The 20,357-nt window shown below is 38.4% G+C and overlaps 1 protein-coding gene across 1 annotated transcript in view; it reads right to left on the bottom strand.

The window, feature by feature from the left end:
* The window catches only part of srbd1 (S1 RNA binding domain 1), a 265,465-nt gene that overhangs the window by 121,438 nt on the left and 123,670 nt on the right, over positions 1 to 20,357 (bottom strand). Inside the window, exon 16 of the mRNA XM_060830869.1 lies at positions 17,455 to 17,537. Coding sequence (XP_060686852.1) covers positions 17,455 to 17,537 — 83 coding nt within the window. The remainder of the gene's footprint in view (positions 1 to 17,454; positions 17,538 to 20,357) is intronic.

The raw sequence follows: 20,357 nt of genomic DNA on the forward strand, positions 1-20,357 counted from the left end.
AAAATAACAATCTTCAAAACAAAAATCTTTTATCGTGAAGAAAATAGAAAATGATAACAATTTTGTCAGGTGCTGACAGCAGAAAAAGAATCACCTAAACCTAAAGGACTTAAACTTTGGAATTCCATTCTACGACTCTTCCATGAATTCTCCAGAATTTGCATGCTTGTGTCGCAGCACTTACTAATTTGTGACACCTCTACAGCTAAAGGATAGCATTTAAACTAAAGCAATAACTTCAACATGGGAAATAAGAATATACAATTCATGAAGAAACAGAACTGAGACAATCATGGGAAAATGCTCTAATTACAGATATAGTTGTATAAAAATAACAGATTTTAAAATACATGGGAAGTGGTGTTTGTTATGGGAAAATAAACCACAGAGTAATATAAGCACAGCACTAACTCATGAATCCAGTTTTTTGTCCCATAACAATCCCAATCTTCAGTGTTCATATTTAAACTCCAAATGCACAATTTTATTTTTCAAGTAATCATTTTGAAAATAATATAGATTTAGAAGAGCAACAAGTATTATCATTAGTATAAACATCGTTGTATTAATTAATGCAGAGTTCACGTTTATGTCATGAAATAATGGGTGGTGATTTAGTGAAATAGAATTTTATTTTCCTATTCAACAGTGAACAAAATGAGGAATAGCTAAACTAGAATTCTGCTCAACAGACTGGGATTACAATTTGCAGGTGTATAGTTATGCCAGGCAGGTTGCACTGCTAAGATATTTAGTACTGTTGTGGAAATAAGTCATCAGTGATCAGCCCACCAATTCTATTTTAAAAAGGATGGAATAAAGCAAAGTTAGTATTGCAGAATTAGGCAAAATTAGGATTTGAAAATTAATGATGCTAGATTATTGGATCGAACAGGAATTTCCTCATAGTAATGAACAAATGATGCAATCACAGCAGTATGTAACACAATGACATTTGTAGTAGGATGTGAAGGGGTAGGTTGAACAAACTGAATACAAAGCCACAAGCTTCATATTTCCTTACATATCAATTGTATTGTTCTGCATATATACTCTTGAGAATAATCCAAAGTAAAACAACCCAGCATCACAAAGATTAGAAAATTACCAGCCTGCTGGTAATTTAAGCTCAAAAGTTTAAAACAAAAAATGTTGTTTTACACTCACCATGAAGCATTAATTACATACTATGCTTTTGACTGGTTCAGTTTCATGATACAGCTGAAAAATGTTTGCACCTGGGTTCTATAGCTGTCATCAAAAGGAGAAAAACAAACTCTTCTGCAAAGATTGACAACTAACGTGTTTTTCTAATCCAAAACGGCAAGGGGAAGACAAAACACAAAAAGCAATTAAAGCAATCAAACCAAAGAGGAGATTCAGAGCGTAACATTCTACTGCCCTAGGTTTGGAAACATATCAGAATTAGCAGTGCGAAAAAAATGCGTCTACCCTGTGTAGCTGTATTAAATTCAGGTGCAGGGTCCTGTTTAGATTGGACAGATCCCAGCAACAGAACAAAGTCAGTCTGTTTCTGCTTCATATCCAGATTCTACAAGTTAACAGCTTTTCATGAAAAGCTGCCATCAAGAAATGTCAATCAGGTCTTACTGTAAGTGGGAACTCCTGCAGAAATAACTGGATACAGGTTTGCAAAACACATTTCTATCGCAGTGCAAACACAGAAGGTGTTTGACAAGGACCTCTCTTGAAACTTGGTAATTACATGCAGGTACTTCTGAGATTTAGTGAACAGCAAAGATAAGATTGTCAAATTATTACCTCTGATAGATAATTCGCATTTGCCTCCAGCAAATCATTCTCTGTCACAACCCTATTTGTATTTCTTTATTTTCTCAATAACACAATAATCAGTGTTACCCTGCACTTCTTCTGTTCATCCCACATACCAAATATAATGTTCAAACAAATTGATTCTCCTTCATACAACAGTACTAGTTGAAATCAAATTCCACTGCAACTGCTTCTTACACTAACTCATGTTTTACCAGGATCTCAAAAGCCAGTCATCTCCATCAGCCTTTCTTTCCTGCGACCGATGTGAAGTTTTAAAAATTCATTTAACTATCAACAAATCGTTATCTCACACCTATCCTCATTTTCGCCTTTACTATTTAAAATTATTTTATTGTAGTAAATGGTAATGTTCTTAACCAAGTCTGAGAAAATTTTGAGCAAGAGTCACATTGACTTGAAATGTTAATTCCATTTCTCTCTTCGGGTTTCTCCAGCAATTTCCATTTTTATTATCCAAGGAAAAATATACTTCTCCTGTAATTAGCCAGTTAATAAAACTGTTATAATACACAATATTGAAATATTAATTACACAGATCTGCTATATTCCACCTCGCCCCACCACCCAATAAATAATTTTTATCTTGTCTTGAAAATTGCATGCTATATTCTTTACTGTTGGAGACTTCAAATTAAATGCACATTATTAAAAACATTTTTCTGTCTCTTAAATCTATCTTTCTTTGGTTTATAACACTGAAGTCACTATTTTAACTAACTCTACCCAATTCAGGTTTTGTGTTGCTCACTGAAGATTCTTTAATCTGATTGGTTTAGGGATACCCAGTTGCTTACGCCACTTTCATAGATCCCATTTGCATTACATAAAGGGTGCTGTGCTTTTAAGTTGATTGGTCAACAGTAGCTTGTGTGCAAAAGTCATCAGGAAGTCTATGATTGAGAACAATTGTAACAAACAGCTAGCAACATTTGTTCAATGTTCAGAACAAAAGTCAGTCCTATTGTTATAAACCGAGCTGTAAGATTGCAGATATTATTCACAATTCACATCTTGAACCATAAAGGAGCGGTGCATAAATTTAATCTAACCTGTAGTTCTGTTACTTTATATTTATATTCAGAGCATGCACAAGAGACGTGCACAGATCAACATTTTCAATAATATCAACATTTAAGAAATACAACAAATCATAATTGTGCACAGGTCATCATTTTACCTGTGACAAGCATCCAAAAATATTTTTCCTGTTCTCAAAGTATATCTACAGAATTGATCTTGACCCTTTTCCCAACCCTATTAAAAAAAGAAAATGCAGACTCCTTTATTTCTCATGTTTCTCATCCTACAAACACGACTTGAGTTTTATTCTGAATAATGGGATTTCAACAGTAATAAAGAGGAGGACATTATTGTTGTTTCATCGAAGATGCCATGCAAAATCAGTCTTTATTACAAGGGCAGGCCACACATTTAGGTCTCATTTGAATAACCTAAAAATGATTGTATGCTGCAAACAACTTTATCCTGTTAATTTAAAGCAATCTACTCTGGCATCTCACTAATAATCTCTTTAAAAAAGAAACTATAAGCGAGAATGTTATTAAAATAAATTTAGATTATGCAGACCCATATTATTCTTTCCACTAAGGTTAAACCCTCTATGAATTACAGTTTATGGAAGAATCTTTTAGGGCCTAAAGCCCAGAACTATGACCTCTGATGATAAGTTTGGCAGAAGCAAACCATAGGTCCAGGCAGAACATCTGGTTTGAGTTACTTCTTTAAAAAATAGTCCCTGTACTGGGGAAGTTGGTATTGAAACAGCTTAGTCTATATGATTCCACTGATTTCAACACTGCACACAGAAAAAGCCAGAAAGAATGTCAATCATCAGAGACTTTTTGGTGGCCTCTGCAGAATTGCACAGTCCATTTTTTTTGTTCTTATTTCACATCTTTATTGCACAGCTGTTTTAGTCCTTTGAGATCTAGTGACAACTCCAATCTTTCCAAGCTCACATTAATTATTTTACTGCAATTAAATAATGTTGGAATTGATATCTTGTGTTGTCAACTGTTTCAGAGACAGATTGCACTATTTCATTGTGCTGCCATACACTAGCCACATCACATAAAATCATCTAAAACTGAGTGTAATATTGCATACAATCCATTAAAACATGGTTATAAATTCCTGCTATTTTCATCAATTTAAATGAGCAAATTTTCAGAAAGTTATGTTGTTTCTTTCACTTTAAATTATAATAACTAGATTACAATGAAACAGTGAATGCAATAACTTAGAAAATAAGTCACACTGGTAACACAGAATACTTTAAAAAAGCTTTTATTTTTAAAAGCACCAATGCATTCTTGAAATGACAACTTACTATTGCAAGAATACATTCCCCTTGCCAAAGTAATTCATTTTCCTGGGCATTAATATTAGTGGAATTGATTGTGAAAGTTTTTAAAAAATTTTAATAAACTACACGTCATTTGTAAAGTTGACATTGATAGCTCTTGATTGCCTATTAGCATCCCATCTGCAAATTAATTGTTGTTCAAGGAAACAAAACTGCATATTCTGATCTCCTAAGTGAAATGATTCTTGGACAATAATGTGTGACAATGCCTAATCAAGATGTATTACCTTTTATGGTCATGTGATAAATTGAAAGAAATATTGCAAATTTACATATTTGGAAAAAATAAGAAAGAACCAATTACTCAATAATAAAGTTAGACCCACAGCATAAAATGTTTTTATGTCAGCACTGAGATTCAGCCACTGGATGCATAAAATCAAAGAGTTATGGATCAGATACTGGAGAAATTTGTTTTAAAAATATTATGAAAAAATAAATCTGAGGTTGTCAGGGACTAGGGGTCAATGTAGTTTTGCACAGCAATGAGTGATTATAGGATAACAGCAGCAGAGGTATGTTTGAGCGGAGTTGGAAGAGGCTGGGGAATGGAAGATTAACCATGAAGACACAAGAGTTGACAAAGTCTAGTGGTCAAAATTATTAATTCAGCAAAGTAGGGACAAAGATAGAAAACACAACCGGGTTGAAACTTGTATGGGGTCAGGAATTCAAGTAAGCAGAGAGAACTGAAAATGTGTTGCTGGAAAAGCGCAGCAGGTCAGGCAGCAACATATTTTCAGCTCTGATCTCCAGCATCTGCAGTCCTCACTTTCTCCTAAGCAGAGAGAACATCAGGAATGCAAATAATATGGCTCTGGCTGAAATACTGGCATAGAAAATCAGTGCCAACAATTTCAATACTTGCAATGTACTACTGATATCAAGTAAACACTCTGATGACACAAAAGAAAAGGAGGATTACAGACAGGAATCAGTTGTGGTTATGCGAGGTACACGCACATGTAATGGATCTTGGGACTTCTTTACCAGAGGGCTGTTGAAGCTCAGTCATTTACTACATTTAAGATCAATAGATTTCTAGGTACTGACATCATGAGATACAGGGAAAGCGTAGCATGTGATTTCCAAATCAGATACATTTGCAGGTGTTTGTCTCCTAAAGTTGGGTTGAGTTCTTGAAAATTATGACTTGATGTGCACCACCCTTGTTAAAATTGCAGTATAGCCTTCCTTAAGACCATGTTGTGGGAGCATAAGTAGACACAGTGGCTCAGTGGTTAGCACTGCTGCCTCACAGCACCAGGGACCCAGGTTTGATTCCAGCCTCAGGTGACTGTGTGGAGTTTGCACTTATTCCCCATATCTGGGCGGGTTTTCTCTGGTTGCTCCAGTTTAACTCCACAATCCAACGATGTGCAGGTTAGGTGAATCAGCCATGCAAAATTGTCCATAGTGTTCAGGAATGTATAGGTTAGGTCCATTAGTTCAGGTCTGGGTGGGTTACTCTTGAAAAGGTTGGTTTGGATTTGTTGGGCCAAATGGCGTTTCCACATTATAGGAATTCTATGAAATTCCATTCTAAGCCATTTGGCACATCAAGTCTGCTCAGTCATTCAAATAGATCATGGCTGATCAGATAATCATCAACTCTATTTTCTTGTCTTCTCCCATAACTTCAATTTCCCGACAAATGAAAAATCTATCTTTGCTTTGAATACACTTTATGACCTTGTCACTACAGCCCTCTGCAATAAAGAATTCCACTGACTGACCACCCTCAGAAGAAATTCCTCCTTATCATGGTCTTAAATGGTGACTTCTAACTCTGGTACTAGACCTCTACCACATGGGGAAACAATCTCTCTGCATCTACCCTATCATGTTTCAATAAGTTCGACTCTCATTCTCTTAAGATATTGCCTCCCCATTACCAGATCAACCTAGTCAACCTTCTTTGGACTGCCAGTACCTTTCCTTAGATAAAGTGACCAAAACCATTCATGGCATTGCAGTTGCAGTCTGACTCGTGTCTAACAGAGCATTAGCAGGATCTTTCCATTCTCATACTCTATTCCCTTTGAAATAAAGGCCAACATTCTATTATCTGTCGTGTAACCTGAACTTAGATGCTAGCTTTTTATGATTTATATGTCAGGAGAGAATTGAGCACAAGGGTTTGGAGGTCATGTTGTGGCTGCACATGACATTGGAGAGGCCACTTTTAGAATATTGCGTGCAATTCTGGTCTCCTTCCTATGAGAAGGATGTTGTGAAACTTGAAAGGATTCAGAAAAGATTTACAAGATGTTGCTAGAGTTGGAGGATTTGAGCTATAAGGAGAGGTTGAACAGGCTGGGGCTGTTTTCCTTGGAGTGTCAGAGGCAAGAGGTGACATTACAGAGGTTTATAAAATCATGAGGGGCATAGATAGGATAAATAAACAAAGTCTTTGCCTTGGAGTGGGGGAGTCCAGAACTAGAAGACATAGGTTTAGAGTGAGAAGGGGAAGATATAAAAGACCGAAGGTGCAACTTTTTCACGCAGAGAATGGTATGTGTATGGAATGAGATGTCCGAAGAAGTGATGGAGGCTAGTACAATTTCAACATTTAAAAGGCATCTGGATAGGTATATGAATAGGGAGGGATATGGGACTTGGTGCTAGCAGGTGAGATTAGATTGAGTTGGGATATCTGATCGGCATGGACAAGTTGGACCGAAGGGTCTGTTTCTGTGCTGTATATCTCTATGACTCTATGGCTCACACAATCCTTCTGTGCTTCAGCTTTCTACAGTCTTTCTCCACTTAAATAATCTTCAGCTGTTATTCTTCCTTCAAGTGTATTACCTCACATTTTCCCAGAATATATTCAAGCTGATAAATTTAATGCCCACTCGTTTAATCTGTCTACATCCCTCTGCAAACTCATTGAGTCATCCTCAGCACTTGCATTCCCACTGATCTTTGTGCCATCCACTGGCTTGGTGATAGCACATTCACTTCTGTCATCCAAATCATCATGTGGAGGTGCTGGTGTTGGTCTGTAGTGGACAAAATCATAAGTCACACAATACCAGGTTATAGTTCAACAGGTTTACTTGAAATCACAAGCTTTTGGAATGCAGCCTCTTTGTCAGGTGAAGTCGCCTGACAAAGTGGCTGTCCTCCAAAGGTTTGTGATTTCAAATAAACCTGTTGGATTATAACCTGGTATTGTGTGATTTCTGACTTAATCCAACTCATTATATACACTGTAAATAAGTGCAGCCTCGACACTAATCCCTGTGGCACTCCAATACTTAGATTGCCATCACGAAAACACCCCTCCCAGCCCATTAATTTCAACTAATATATCCATCTAATATCTACCTCCAACACCATGAGCTCTGAATTTAGTAAGTAGCCTAAGGTGCAGTACCTTATAAAATGTCTTCTGGTAATCAAAATATATTATATCCACTGCTTCCTCTTCATCCAAACAGCTGGTATTTCCTCAAAGCATTCTAATAAATTTGCTTGTCTTGATTACCCCTTCATGAAGCCATGCTAACCCTGCTCAATTATACATTTATAAATGCTCTGCTACTACACCCTTAATAATAGATTCTACCAATTTCCCATAAACAGATATTAAGCTAACTAGCCTTTCATCTTACCATTAATCATTACAGACCACTATCACCACAGAGCTAGCAGCAGCAAAAGGAGCTAGTTCAACACATCATGTGATGGAAAGTACAAGAGGGCAACACGGCCCACATCGAAATATTGAAAAATATATTCACTTGCAACTTTACAGACCTAAAATGCTGTGTTTCATAATATTATGACAGTCGGAATCATTCTTTCCTGTAGGGCTTTAATCGTTTAATGGTGTCCTTTTAATTCTCAAGCTGTTAATGTACAAACGGCGGCAAGGGTATAAGTGATACTCCTTCAATTGGAAATGTCAATCTCTTCTATTCACAAGAGTACTTGGCAACACCTAGAACATATAGCAATCATAGCATTGGATCAACAAGTCACAGGTTGATAGCTTAGATGTCACTGGTTATAGTAGGAATTGCATCAAATAGGAAATTTGTCACTTTGTGGGCTGGCACCAGAATAAATGTTACAGAATGCAGTTAAATCCTAAAATGGCTTTTGAAATCCAAATACTTGAAGAAATTACTATACAAATTAAGACATAGTGAGAAGTGAAGGAAATCAGGTTTCAGTGGTACTAACAATCAATGATTTTTTTTTAAAATCCCATAAAATTAGATGGTGATGTTTACTAGGAGAAATTCTCTAAAGCACTTTTCCATCTAAATCTTTACTCAAGTTTGCTTACTTTAGTTGAAAATGAAGAAGTCAGAAGCCGATAGAACAGAATGGCAAAAGATATTTTTAAAAAGCCAGTTTTTGAAAATTTGCATTGTAATCGCTAAATTAAATTTGACTAGGTGCTAACAGAAAAACTTTCTACAGTCTTAATTAATTAATAATCTATAACAGAGAAAGAGCAGAAATTCTGGTGAATTTGAACAAATAAGTCTGAAAACACAATGCTATGCACAAAAAAGACTTTGATTCTCAGGTCAAAGATCAACATATTAGTACTGCAGCAGCTCCCATTCTTAAGACCTGTGTAAACTGACAACTGCTGTTAACGATTGAAGTTAAATTAGTAATGTGAGACTACTAAAGGCTTGCAACAAGGAAAATAAAAAGAACAAGTCAAGTGATACAATGACAATGCACTTAACAGAATAGTTCGACAAAAAAAACATCCATTTGTGAAATGCATAAATCTATCTCTGGTATCTTTAGTAGAGAAGAAATACTAACCAGACAGAAAAAAAATCCTAAACATGCAATACGCTTTTAGAGTTAAGAGTTTCCTAACTTTAGGAAATCGAGAGTTTGAAATTTTGAGAGATTAAGGCAATGTTCTTGAACTTTCCTCACTGAGACCACATCTTGAGGCTTTAAAGTTTTCACAACTCCGCAGAGGAGTGTGACAGCAGAGGCCTATTAAAGTATAAACATACCTGTCACAACTTGACTGAGCTCCAAGGTCACCACAGCTGTCTCAGGACTCGTGACCCCACTCGGGTCCTGACCCCCACATTGGGAATGATTGGATTAAGGTAAATTTAAAACTATTCCATAATCAGTAGCTAATCACTTTTTTTTCAAAACTCTTCTGCTTTAATGCAACCATTTCTAAAGTTTATTTTTGCTCCCCTTTATTTGCTTTTATGCAAAATTTGTTTTATTGGTATTGCCACTCACCAAACTGGAAAACAGAGAAATTCTGTTTAATGAGACTTGTCATCTTTAAATGAGAGGCTTTCGCTTTGAGTTCAGAGATAGCAACTACATTAGTATTTGAAGAAATGGAAGTCTGTTGTCCGTATGGCTAATCAAAAAAGAAATCTTGCATTTCTATATGAGCAAGATGTTTTAACCAGTTTGAAAAAATAGAGACTTGAAATAGTCACCAGACCTACTGCAATTCAGAGTGTCAAGTTTCTTGAGTCCAGAAAGGCAAATAGGGTATCTTGAAGAACTGGCAAAGAAATGAGAACCATAATAGAAAATAAAGCATGAGCAGTATGATGATGATAAAATACTGCTTGGGTGGTTTTATGAAAAGAAAGAATTTCCATTTCTACATCACTTTCAGAACCTCAGAATGCCTAAATGTGCTTTACAGCCAATTAATTAGTTTATGAAGTGCAGTCATTGCTGTAATGGAAATGCAGCAGACCTATTTGCACACAGCAAGAAACACAAAGTTAATGATCAGATTTCTTTCTGCATTTAAGTAATGTTGGTTAAGGGATAAATATTGGTCAAGACACCAAAAGACTGGCACCATGAAATCTTTTATTTCTGCTTGAGTGCACACAAGGAACTTCAACTTAACATCTTTGAAAGATGTTCCTGACAATATGCATACCTCAACATTGCACTGAAGAGTCAGACTGCATGGCATGCTCAAATATTTAAAAGATAAAATTCAGGCACAGTGGCAAAGAGTCCCACCATCAAGATTGATAACTCAGTAACATGAATGCTCAGAAAATCTCACTTGGCAGCTGCCTTCAGAAGTCAACTTTGAATGCCTTGAAGCATCAAATAGATACCTGTGCCACTAAAACTGAGATTCAATCTTGCTTACAAAAGCTGTGAGCTGAAATAGTCAAGAATGATAAAACACAGAAGAAGAAGTGCTGCCAGATTTGTTAACACCCAACACATTTACAATTGCAACAACACCAGACTTTACAATTATGCTGTTTCATCAAACCTATGAAAATAAAGGTGAAAAGTCAGAAAATTAGAAAGGAAATGTTGTATGCAATAATAATGTTTGTATGACACAAAACCTAGATATACCTCCAGTTGCTATGATGTGACTCTTCATCTTTCACATATGAAGGTTTAATTATTACCATTTAATATTACTTCAATCATGCAAATGCTGGAGCCAATTATACCATGAAAAACAGAAATAATGCATCTAATACATGACTGCTAATGTCACCTGTAGAAAGATAACTGATCCAAATACTGCTCCTTCTTTGAAAGACTTGGAAACAAAGACTGCAGAGGATGCAACTGAAGATTTGTCAGAGCTGGAAATTTCTCTCAAATTTGAGTCATTTCCAGCTCTTGTCAATTTGATGGGGCAAAAGACAATGAAAGCTCTACTGGTTATGATAGGTAAGTGAAGAGACTGAAGATTTCTGATATCCAAAAAAAAGCATTTAGACAACTTCTCAGTAGTAGTAAAGTTGCAGTGAGATGAGCAATTTTCTTTCATTTTGAAGATGCTGTACTGTATTCACCATTTGATATATTGTAACATGTTGCAACTATCTTTTATTGCAGAAGAATACCTGAAACAAACATGTTAAATTATCTTTTAAAATGTTATCCAATATTCACAATTTTTGGACGTCGTATGTTTCACTTTAGTTGTAAAATGTACAAATAAAAGTTTGCCTAAACTTAAGGAAATCCTCATGTTAATCACAATTTGCAGACGGTTTCTGATTCAGTTGCAACTAATCAGAAATAACTATTCTGACTTACAGGGCAATTCACAAAATGTTAAATTCTCATTTTAAACCAATTCCTCAATACACACAACACATTGAAAACAAAAATGAATGGGCACCAATCCTGAATTTCACAAGAGTCAATCCCCATATTCCACAGAAAGGAAGTCATATAATTCAAGGTTCTAAGATCTTTAAGTGATTGAGGAAGGAAAACATGACAATCAAAAATTAGAGAATCAACAAATAGGTAAACTATAGCAAAACACATTGCATATATTTTGTTCTTTCTTCACCTCCATGCCTCAGGAAGTCTTTTTCAGATAAAATTAACAACTGAAAATGCTTCAACCAACCCCAAAGAATTGCCATGCACAATTCTCCTGTACTGTAGCATTGGCTTGCTTTCATACATAATTTTTACATCTCAAAGTGAAGACGTTGTAGAAGAAAGCCCCATTCAGGGGAAATACAGTGTATAATCTTGCCCTGTTGAAGTGATTGAGATAAATTATAAAGGTCCCACAACTACCAATCCTCATCCCATAGTCGACACAACCAAAACCAGAACAGTCATTTAATTGTGATTCATTGGAACTTGCAATACACAAAATGACAAATCATTTGCCGAATATGGTGACATTTACTGTTGCTCAAATAAATACTTTGCAAGTGAAGTATTTTTCGAAGAGGTGTAAGAGGCCACATAAATGTGAGATTTTTGTTTTTATTGATACCTGACCCGGGAAGGCTTTGTGTTGACAATAAAGATGAAAAACTCAAGTTAGTCACTCGCTCTGCCAAGCACTTCCTCTGTGGATTTGACATGCAACACTGCCTAACAATCAAATCTTCCCTTTCCAGGTCAACATGTTGGGCATAGTCACCTTTTAGGGTAACATCAGAACCCTTTGAGATCCACAGTGAGGTCATCAGCAGGATAGCATTCTTGCACAGACACTCCTTGGCATATCCTTCGATTGGCTGTGATCATATTCAAATTTGGACTTCATCAAATGATGCAACAGAGACTGCCTTTGATTTCATGGCTGCATTTTAATGGAGTATGCCATGAAGCCAGCCCAGCAAAACCACTGTCAAAGGCACTGACAGAAAACACTGTTGCTTGGATGCACAAAAGATAATGGTTTGGTTGGTGGAGGAATGTTACCCTGCACCTCATAGTACTATCCTGAGCCAACCATTTTCAACTGCTTCAAAGACTTCCTTTCCTTCACAAAGTCAGAAGTGGGGATGTTTGCTGATGATTGAATAATGTTTAGCACCATTTGCAGCAAAACATAGACAACAGTCAGACTTGCGCTGGTATAGGGTAAGTAACATTTGAGTCAGACAATGACTATTTCCAAAAACAGAAATTCCAACCATCATTCTTTGACTTTAATGGCATTACCATTACTGGAAAACCCCACTATCAACATCTGGGAGTTTACTATTGTTCAGAAACTGGACTGGACCAGCTATATAAACGTTGTGACTACAAGAGCAGATCATAGGTTATGAATTTTGTGGCAAACAATTTATCTCCTGTTTTCCTGACATCTTTCTAACATCTCTAAGACTTATGTCAAGTGAGAGATGGAATATTATCAACTTGCCTGTTGGGTGCAGCCACAGCAACACTGAAGCAGCTTGACAATTTCTCGGACAAAACAGCCCACCTGACTGGCACCACATGCATCATCTTCAATGTTCACTCCCATCATCAACAATGCTCAATTGCAGCTGTTTGTGCCATCTAGAAGAGCCACCATGACAACACACAAAGCTATTTCTACAGCACCTTCCAAACCTGAAACCTCTGCCACATTAAATGATAAGTGCATCATGGGAATATTACCAGCTCTACATTCCCCTCCAAGTCAGACACCATCATGACTTGGTTATATATTTCCATTGTTTCCACTGTAGTTGGGTTAAAATCTTGAACTCCCTCCATAATAACATGGAGTGTATGCCTCACTTCAAGGATTGCAGTCATTCAAGAAGACAGTCCATGATTGCTCTCTTCAGGGCCATGAGCAATAAATTCTGGCCTTGCCAGCAATGTCCACCACCCTTGAACGAATATAATGATGCCTTCAGGTCATCTTCAGAAAGTGTCTGCTTAAAAATGTAACTGATGGAAAGCTGAGCCTTGCTTGCCCAAGATCAAAGACAAAGTTACACCAAGTCATCAGACTGCACTAACATTCCACACTGAGGAACATTTTCAACAGCAAGTGGACAGATTATTTTCTGTCTGTGTAGTTTGGTTTGATGATTAGCATCAGGCAGACATGTCCATAGCTCAGATCATAACCTGTTAGCATTGACAATGTAAAACTTGGACAATGTTGATAGCTTCACATATCTAAACTCTATAACTATTAGCAATCTATCACTTGATGCTGAAATCAAATGCATTATAAAATCTCTAGGTGTTAAGGCCAACTGAGTGAGAGTGAGAGACCAAACCATGTGTCTACAAAGCCTGTATCTTCAGTGTGCATTTCTATAGAGGTGAAAACAAAACAACAATACTCAGCTTGAGAAAAGGATGGATAGTTTCCATCCTTGCTGTCTGACATTTATTGGGAAGTGATTAGGGATAGTCAACATGGCTTTGTGCGTGGGAAATCATGCCTCACAAACTTGATTGAGTTTTTTGAAGAAGTAACAAAGAGGATTAATGAGGGCAGAGCAGTAGATGTCATCTATATAGACTTCAGTAAGGCTTTCAACAAGGTTCCCCATGGGAGACTGATTATCAAGGTTAGACCTCATGGAATACAGAGAGAACTAGCCATTTGGATACAGCACTGACTCAAAAGGTAGAAGACAGAGGGTGGTGGAGGAGGATTGTTTTTCAGGCTGGAGGCCTGTGACCAGTGGAGTGCCATAAGGCTCGCTGCTGGGCCCTCTACTTTTTGTCATTTGCATAAATGATTTGGATGCGAGCATAAGAGGTACAGTTAGTAAGTTTGCAGATGACACCAAAATTGGAGGTGTAGTGGACAGCAAAGAGGGTTACCTCAGATCTTGACCATATGGGCCAATGGGCTGAGAAGTGGCAGATGGAGTTTAATTCAGATAAATGCGAGGTATTGCATTTTGGGAAAGCAAATCTTAGCAGGACTTATACATTTAATGGTAAGGTCCTAGGGAGGGTTGCTGAACAAAGAGACTTTGGAGTGCAGGTTCATAGCTCCTTGAAAGTCGCAGGTAGATAGGATAGTGAAGGCGGCGTTTGGTATGCTTTTCTATATTGGTCAGAGTATTGCGTACAGGAGTTGGGAGGTCATGTTGCGGCTGTACAGGACATTGGTTAGGCCACTGTTGGAATATTGCTTGCAATTCTGGCCTCCTTTCTGTTGGAAAGATAATGTGAAACTTGAAAGGGTTCAGAAAAGACTTACAAGGATGTTGCCAGGGTTGAAGGATGAGCTACAGGGAGAGGCTGAACAGGCTGGGACTGTTTTCCCTGGAGTGTCGGAGGCTAAGGGGTGACCTTATAGAGGTTTACAAAATTATGAGGGGTATGGATAGGGTAAATAGACAAAGTTTTCTCCCTGGGGTCAGGGAATCCAGAACTAGAAGGCATAGGTTTAGGGTGAGTGGGGAAAGATATAAAAGAGACCTATGGGGCAACCTTTTCACACAGAGGGTGGTATGTGTATGGAATGAGCTGCCAGAGGAAGTAGTGGAGGCTGGTACAATTGCAACATTTAAGAGGCATTTGGATGGGTATATGAATAGGAAGGGTTTGGAGGGATATGGGCCGGGTGCTGGCAGGTGGGACTAGATTGGGTTGGGATATCTGGTCGGCATGGACAGGTTGGACAGAAGATTAGATTACTTACAGTGTGGAAACAGGCCCTTTGGCCCAACAAGTCCACACTGACCCGCCGAAGCGCAACCCACCCATACCCCTAACCTAACACTACGGGCAATTTAGTACGGCCAATTCACCTGACCCGCACATCTTTGGATTGTGGGAGGAAACCGGAGCACCCGGAGGAAACCCACGCAGACACGGGGAGAACGTGCAAACTCCACACAGTCAGTCGCCTGAATCAGGAATTGAACCCGGGTCTCTGGCGCTGTGAGGCAGCAGTGCTAACCACTGTGCCACCGTGCCGCCCATGATTCTGTTTCCATGCTGTACATCTCTATGACTCTAGCTCGCAGATCCTGGGGTGTACTATTCCATCAACAAACACCCATGCTAAACCAACAATGTCAGCACTGGCCCAGTTACTTTCATCAGGCAGATGAGAGCTGTGTAGCCTCCGGGTAGGAATGGCAACTGGCTTACAAACAATGATGTCCATACTTCCACTACAACCATACCTGGGAGGGAGATATGAAGATAATGGAGCAAAATCTAAACGCACAGAGGACGCTTTAAAATAGAAACAAACAAATTTCTGAAAATAGTCATCCGGTCTGGCAGCATCTGTGGCAAAAAATCAGAGTTAATGTTTCAGGTCCAGCAACCCTTCTTCAGAACTGATCATAGCTAGGAAAAAAGAAAAGGCAAGTGAAGGGGGAAGAGAGTAAATAATAGGTGGAATTGAACCCCAGATAAAGTGCCCCTATTAGTAGCTTTACATTCTTCCAGGCTGACTTTTACAGATTCCTTTTTCTGCCCAACTGATTTGCTCTCTCTCTATCTGGACTCCATCTCCACCTATTGCTCATTCTTTCCTCCTTCCCAACCCCTTCTCGAGCATATATGTCAACCTTTTCTGAGCTACAGTCAGTTCTGAAGAAGGGTCACTGGACCCAAAATGTTAACTTTGCTTTCTCTCCACAGATGCTCTCAGACTGCTGAGTTTTTCCAGCAATTTCTGATTTTGTTTCTGAAGATAATAGATATTAAAACTGACAACTGGGAGACAGTCGATGAAGACCTCGACACGTGGAGTTTCACCGTTTGGAAGGGCATTGGGAGAAGGAGGGCAAAAATGACAAATTCAGCAGGCCGAGAAGAGGGGCCAGGGAAAACTGCATGTCCATTCCCAGTCCACGATCTTCCTCCACAGCAAACATGCCAAAAACTGTTATGCAAGGTTGGTTTCCAGAGTTACCCAAGCTGATATTGAGCACAGAATTGACGATGTGGTGCAAATTAACATGAGTAATGAGTCAGAAGGCTGTCACGCAGACCTCTAGGCTATGAATCTATTTGGATGCCTTTTTTAAAAGTATACTTTGAACAAATTACTTTGCAATCGGACAATTTGTCCTTAGTGACTGCCACCAGTAGTATGATAAGGTCTCAGGTGGGACCCACTGCTTGAACTACTTATCTACAGCAGCATTTTACAATTCACTACCCTGGCACATATATTCCTTATGGAAACTTGCTATTAGAAACTTTATCGAGAAGGTCAGCTCAGAAGATGAAAGTCAAAAATATCCGGGTGAGGTAGAAAATGCTGCAAATAGAAAATACAATTCACGACCACACTACTTCGATAAGGATTTAGTTTCAGTATAAATTACAGAACTGAATCATGTTATAAACAATTCAAAATCTCTCCAACCTATTCATAAATATTAATTCAAATTGCATTAACGTGTGCATCACTAATGGTACATTTGGGTAGGCTACTCAGCTTGGCAGAGAAGAAAGGAACTATTTCCTGAATCTTAAAACAAAAGGTGATGACAATTTACTTTGATATCCTATGGCAATGGTACACCATTTTATAACCGACGAACCATCACTACTCAAACCCATTGAATGACAATGTTAATATTTAAACATACATGTTAGCTCACCAAAACTTAAACACAAGTAATGATGGAATACCATGAAAATAATGCTGGGAATGATGCAAGCACAGGGTTTTTATATGCATGGGATCAATATCCGGTACCAGTTTACACAAAGCACTGAAACACATCACTGTAATGATGTCGAAAGGAAAAGGCTATGAGGATTGTGTTACAGGGCAAATCTGATGGCTTTTTAACAGACTGTAAAAAGGTAGCTGCAGCTATTTCTGAGAGTCTGGATCATTTATGGTAAAACCTACTGAGGGGGACAAAAAAAGCTTTAGAACATTTATTGGCCATTTGGTTGACTGTGCAAATCTTATAAAAATCGTTGAAAACTGGCAGATGTTTAATTATAAAGCCATGCTCCGAAAGTGTCCATTTTATTATAGCAGCTGATGGTGAAGCAGATTGCCTTCACAAAACAGATCATGGATATCTTACCTGGTACATTCCAACTCCAATGTGTTTTGGCTCAATTTTCACCAACTCAGCTAGTGGATCCTGAACACGCCTTGCTATGGAGACTAAAGAAAAATAAACAGAAAACACGTTACTGATAAAACTCAGTTTGCAATTCACAATGTCCAAATTATCCTTCAGCTTCATTTCAAATTTTTATAAAGATACTACATCAAAGTGAGCATGGTTTAACAAAGAGGACCTTCACTAAAATCCTCTTTCGAATTCATGAATGAGGAATGCATTGAATTGAATAATTGCACAGTTTGCACTGACAAAACCACCCCGTAATAACTTAAAACTTGGCACATTTTGCTAACATCTATGCTTAAATGTGTTCAGTTAGATCACTACATCTACATTTGCGTCAACTACTCTGAGTGATAGCACATTCCACATTCCAATCACTTTTTAGGTAAAGAAATTTCCCATGAATTTCCAATTGCATTTAATAATGATCATTCCACATTTATGACAAAAACAGAAGTTGCTGAAGAAGTTCAGCAGGTCTGGCAGCATCTGTGAAGAGAAGTAAAAGTTAACATTTAAGATCCGGTGAACATTCCTCAGAACACATTTATGACACCTAGTTTTGAACTGCCCAAAATTATAATATTTTAAAATACATTCACCTGATCAAAGCTTTTCGTTACCTTAAAGACCTTTAACAGAAGATTGCAAGAGTTTTCTTTTAAGATGTCCAAAAAGGTAAGAGAGAGGCAAGCGTGGATATTGAACTGCTGGAAAATGAGGCTGTAGAAGTAGTAATGGGGAACAAAGAAATGGGGGAGGAACTGAACAGGTACTTTACATCAGTTTGCACAGTAGAAGATGCCAGTAGCAAACCAGAACTTCATGATGGTCAGGGACAGAAGTAAGTGTAATGGTCGCCAATAAAAAGAAAATGCTGGGGAAGCTGAAAGGTCTGAAGGTGGACTACACCCCAGAGATCTGAAGGAGATGGCCAAGAAGATTGTAGATGTATTGGTGGTGATTTTTCAGGAATCACTGGAGTCAGGGGGGTTGCCAGAGGACTGGAAAACATGCAATGTTTTCCAGTTTAGGAAGGGAAGGAGGCACAAGACAGTAAACTATAGGCTGGTTAGCCTGACCTGTCATTGGTAAGTTTTTAAAGCCCATTATTAAGGTTGAGATTGTGGGATACTTGGGTGTGTATGGTAAAATAGGGCTGAATTGGTTTGGCTTTGTCAAGGGGAGGTCATGCTTGACAAATCTGTTAGAATTCTTTGTGGAGGTAACAACTAAGCTAGATGAAGGCGATCTAATGGACGCCAGCTATGTAAATTTTTAGAAGACCTATGATAAGGTATTGCACAGGAGGCTGCCAAATAAGATGAGAGCCTGGTGTTAAGAGCAAGGTATTGACATAGATTGAAGATTGGCTGACTGGTAGAAGGCAGAGAGTAGGGATAAAGGGATATTTTTCAGGATGGCAGCTGGTGACTGGCCGAGTTCAACAGGGGTCAGTGTTGGGACCACAACCACACATTAACGATCAGGACAAAGCAACTGAGAGCACTGTTGCTAAGTTTGCAGATGATGTAAAGATAGTTGGAGGGACAGACAATGTTATGGAAGTGGGGAGGCTGCAGAAGGACATGGACAGGCTCTGAGAGACTGCCAAAGAAGTGACAGATGAAATATTGCTTTCAAAAATGGTGAAAAGCTTCAGAAATCTGAAAAACTTGGCAGCTCTAATTCTGGATTCTCAAAGTCAACATGAAGGTTCTGTTAGCAGTTAGGAAGGCAAAGGAAATTTTAGCATTCCTTTTAAGAGGGCTAGAATACAAGACCAGAAACAAGATCAGAAGGTCTGTAAGGCTTTGGTCAGGCCGCATTTAGAATATTCTGATCAGTTTTGGGCCCTTTATTTAAGGAAGGATGCGCTGGTGTTGAAAGGATCTAGAGGAGATTTACAGGAATGATCCTGGAAATGAAGTGATGATCTTATGCAGAGTGGATGAGGACTCCAGGTCTGTAATTGATGGTGATAAGAAGGATGAAGGAGGATCTCACTGAAACTTACAGAATACCGAGGGGCCTGAGTAGAGTGGACGTGGAAATGATGTTTCCACAAGTCGGAGAGATTTGGACCCAAAGGCACAGCTTCAGAAGGAAGGGATGACTCTTTAGAACAGAGATGAGGAAGAATATCTTCAGTGATAGGATGGTGAACCTGTGAAACTCATCGGTGGAGCGAGCTATGGAGAACAAGTCATTGAATACGTTTAAGACCGAGACGGATAGGTTTTCGATTGGTGTGGGGATCAAGGATTACAGGGGGAGGCAGGAGAATACAGTCCGAGAAACATACAAGCCATGATCAATTGGTGGAGAAGACTCGACAAGCCGAATGGTCAATTTCTGCTCCTAATGACTTATGGTGCAATGGGACAAGGAAATAGCCATCTTTTTCCCTAAGAGAAATGAGGTCCAGCACTGATAACTGCATCCTTGTAGTTCTTGTGACACCTTCATGTACCTTCTTCTAATTTATCTAATGTATCCATAATTAATACACCCAGATCCCTTTGCATGTCTAATCCATGGAGACTCCAAACAATGGATCATTACTCATTGAATCATAGAATCACAGAATTCCTACAGCATGAAAATATGCCATTTCTCGGCCCATCAAGTCTACACCAGCACTTTGAAGAGTACCCCAGCCAAACCGAGGTCCCTATCCAACTCTCTAACTTAACGCTGCTTTTATCTAGCCAATCCACCTAGCCTGCACATCCCTGGACACAGAGGCAATTTGGCATGGCCGATCCACCTAACCAGCACATCTTTCGACTGTGGAGGAAACCAGAATACCTGGCGGAAATCGACACAGACATAGGGAAAATGTGCAACTCCAT

Source organism: Hemiscyllium ocellatum, chromosome 10 (assembly GCF_020745735.1).
Source record: "Hemiscyllium ocellatum isolate sHemOce1 chromosome 10, sHemOce1.pat.X.cur, whole genome shotgun sequence".
Taxonomy (NCBI): Eukaryota; Metazoa; Chordata; class Chondrichthyes; order Orectolobiformes; family Hemiscylliidae; genus Hemiscyllium; species Hemiscyllium ocellatum.